Consider the following 3,623-nt stretch of genomic DNA (forward strand, 5'->3'; position numbering starts at 1 on the left):
CAAGTCTATAGAAATGTTCAATCTAAGGCATCCAGGGAAATATACCTTGGTTCAAGAAGGCCAATGAAGTTCCGAGTTTCTTCTCTCAGGTGAGAAGGCACAATGGCAAACATGGTTAGGGTTTCGCGCTCATCTGGAAAGGCACATGGCGAACATGGCATCATCTGCTAGTTTTCTCTCCTGGCTTCCTGCTTCATGAAGCTCCCCGGGAGGCATTTTCCTTCTTCATCTCCAAAGTGCTGGGTGAAGGACTCTCTGCTCACAGCAGCTGCAGCATTCTGTGCTCTCTCTGAGTCTCCTGGCTTTCTCTCTTATGGTTCTCTTTTATAGGATTCCAGTAAACTAATCAATATCCACCCAAATGGGTGGAAACACACCTCCACCTAATGCAGTTTAACAACCACTCGATTAAATCACATCTCCGGGGAGATGATCTAATTACAGTTTCAAACATACAATACTGAAGAGGGATTAGAAGAAACAGCTGCCTTTACAAAATGAAGGATTAAAACATGGCTTTTCATCATTTCAAACCAGCACAAGAAGCAAGCCAGGGATAGAGGTGCAGATCTGTGAAGCACCGGGACTTATGTGGCAATTAGAGGCATGGGAGCAGGTCAGTATAATCTACCATTAGGTGCTGTAGTTACTCTTCATTCACAATCAAAACGTTTTTCTTCCTTCTAATTCTGGTTAATTTCTCAGCAGAAACAGTAATGGATTTGGGGTACTCACTGCTTCAGTAACTTTAATTTTGTCATTATGGACCATCAGACCCAGGTAGTTCATAACACCATCATTGAAAAATAAAATTATTCCACATTTTACTTAGATCTAGGTCCAGACATGAGAACACGGTGTGCAATTGATAGACTTTGGCTCTAAACACGTTTGACTACTTCTCAATTTCATACACTCTGACAGAATGGCTCGAATGGCGTTTAGATGTTGAGTTTCCCATCCACTGTAGGAATCTTTTCTACAGCATTCCCCATAATTGGTCATCTTCCTTTGACTGAGCACTTTAGGGACTGTTGGCTCACCACCTCCCAAGGCAGGATACTTTAAATTGATGGAAAGTTATTAATTAATTTAGCCAGAGTGACTTCGGGCCATTCTTCTAAAGCTCGCTCCATATAGCAAGAGTAAGCCTAATAGTTTTTCATATGCCCCTACCCATGTACACTACACCAGCTCTGCTTGCAAAGGCGGCGTTTTTGAATACTGCCTCACCTGGGCGGGCCCTGGGTCCACACTAAAGGACTGGGATTTCCTGAGGCACGCTGTGGGGAAGGCCTCGGCCTCCACCAGGGACACCGACCACACCTCAGAGGTTCTCGCTGCCTGGTTCTCTGCGAGGTGGCCATCCTCTCGCTGGGTCTGGGGCCTCCTCACACCCCTAAGCTGGAAAGATGGCTGGGGGCACTGAGCCCGTCCCCTTTAGACCCTGGACTAGACTGCCTAGACTGCCGGCGCCCTAAAACCAAAAACCGGAGGTGGGGATGCACAGAACCAAAGAGAACGCCCGCTGAAAGTGGGAACAAGAGAAACACTCGCTGCCCCAAATTTTCCCCGCGAAAGCAACAATACAGAAAAGGACAGGGGATCTCCCCGCCCCCTTAGCGGGGCGCGCGCTTTGCGCGACCTGTGATTGGCCGAATCGTGGTGCGCCTCGCCCCCCCCTCCCGCGCGCAAGGCCCTTTGCGTCCTCCGCGCCTGCGCCCCCTAACCTCCACCCACCTCCAATCCTCCCGGCTTCCGTGCCCCTCGGGCTTTCCAGGGAGACAGGGCTGCCGGCTAGTCCCCCTTAGTATTCTCCCCAGCACTTTCGTTTCGTTTTTTAAAGGCTCGTGCGTCTGGCTCAACCCTGGTTCCACCCCCTCTAAATCCTAGACTATAAAGATTTAGGGTCTGGAGGTCGGGGAGAAAAAGGTCTAGTCTGGGGAGTGGAGGAGCAGGTTAGGGGCAACGAGGAAGGTGGGGCGAGCTAGATGGTTACCAAGAACTCTTGCAGTTCTAAATTACCCCGCTACGCTGGGACACCTGGGAGGAATTTTGCTGTAGTCTTTAGAGTCAGAAAGTCCTAGAATTTTGCTCAAACTGGAGCTAAGGGTAGGGAACTGAAAAATTGAGGCGGTGGGTGCTTCATTCCTTAAGACTTCCAGCAACTTTCTGCAAACAAGCCCATCCCAGGACTACAGTGGCAGGAGAGCTTCTATCCTTCCTTTTCTACCACTCCCGACCCCCAGCTACCTCCTGCCCCCACCTCATCCCCAGCACGTTCCCTTCAGACTCTGTGTGTTAGGCCCCTCCTCCGACCCATTTTAGTACTGGCTGGTGGTTATCTGGGATTGGTGACCTCTGCTCTAAGGAATTAAGTCTCCAAGGGGAAATCTAGGAAGTAGGGCTGAGGGAAAAGGACTCCAACTGCCGCTACAAGTGGGACAAAAATTGGAAGAAGATCCGAAGACCAGCAAAACCAGTATTTGTCTTTATTGAGTGGGAGTGTAGAAGCAGCGGAAGAGCAGAGCCCAAGGACCTGAAGGACAGAGCCAGGACTTGAGGGTTTCTTAGAGATGAAGGGCTGGTCTCTGGGCTAGGAGGAAGGCAGTGGGCGATTTGGGTGCTCACAAGGACTTCAGGAAGGCCCGGTATTTGGCCAGGAAAGGGTTAGCCAGAGTATTCAGCTCTTGCTCAAGTTCCTGCAGAGCCCTGTCCTGCTCCTCCTGCTCCCCGACCATCTTCCGCCTGTAATAGGTGATGTAGAAGTTCACCCAGTCGCCCGCTATGGTCACCATAGCCTCTTCAGAGATAGGAGGATCAGGGTGGACCTGGGAGTAGAAGGGGAAGAGAATGGGATTCGAGAATTTCTTCCTTTCATTGTTTCCACCAACTCCACCCTTACTCTCCTTTTTCTGCCCTCACCCCCACCTCTCCACTGGTTTCCTTTGAAACCTAGTACTGGGCTTACCTGCTGATCCAGCAGAGCATTAAATTCTCTCATTGCTTGGGAAATGAGATCCTTGTTGGCCTGAAGAAGGGCCATCTGCCTACTTAGAGAAAAGAGTTTAAGTATCCTCCTCCCTGCCCCTGGGTATTTCCCCCAATCCCCTCACTCCCCTGAAAGATCCCTGGTGCCCAGGCAGGGCCACCTCCTCCCACTGCTTCTTAAATCCCCCTCTGCCCTGAGATATTATTTCTCCCCAAAGTGAGCTCACCTTCAGGCCCAATGGTGCTGTGTCTCACCTACACTCCCCAGGGATGTAGGTTCCTCTGTGACAAGCTAGGTTGTAGGCAAGGAGACAAGTGTCTGCCTAAGAGGGAAACGCCCTGTGTCTAGGTCCTGATGAAGGATGATAGGTCAGTTGAGGGAGGAGAAGGAGGGAGAGGCTTCCCTGACGCTAGGAAGATAGCAAGACCAAGAAAAAAAAGATAAATGAGGAGATCCAGAAAACGCAAGAACCAAACCAGGTTCAAATCCTTGCTTCTGCCCCCTGCCCCCCATCTCAGTACCCAGGCTCCAAACACACATTTATTGAGATCCTATTACATGACAGGCTCTCTTAAGGCATCACAACACCATGATGACAATTATTCTCCCATTTCATAAATATATTAATAGC

At 50.0% G+C, this 3,623-nt stretch overlaps 1 protein-coding gene across 2 annotated transcripts; it reads right to left on the reverse strand.

Annotated features, from left to right (window-relative positions):
- Nucleotides 1-2,469: 2,469 nt before the first annotated feature.
- AHSP (alpha hemoglobin stabilizing protein) lies at nucleotides 2,470-3,389 on the reverse strand. 2 transcript variants are annotated; one of them, XM_077141140.1, is made up of 3 exons: nucleotides 3,219-3,389; nucleotides 2,972-3,050; nucleotides 2,470-2,831 (listed from the first exon to the last, which is right to left on the reverse strand). In XM_077141140.1, exons 2-3 carry the CDS (start codon nucleotides 3,044-3,046, stop codon nucleotides 2,628-2,630), a joined length of 279 nt encoding a protein of 92 aa, XP_076997255.1. In that variant the 5' UTR covers nucleotides 3,047-3,050; nucleotides 3,219-3,389; the 3' UTR covers nucleotides 2,470-2,627. The 2 variants fall into 2 exon arrangements, with proteins under 2 accessions (XP_076997255.1, XP_076997254.1); XM_077141139.1 differs by having other exon boundaries at nucleotides 2,972-3,053; nucleotides 3,219-3,381.
- Between the last annotated feature and the right edge of the window lie 234 nt (nucleotides 3,390-3,623).

This window comes from Tamandua tetradactyla, chromosome 23, assembly GCF_023851605.1.
Source record: "Tamandua tetradactyla isolate mTamTet1 chromosome 23, mTamTet1.pri, whole genome shotgun sequence".
NCBI lineage: Eukaryota > Metazoa > Chordata > Mammalia > Pilosa > Myrmecophagidae > Tamandua > Tamandua tetradactyla.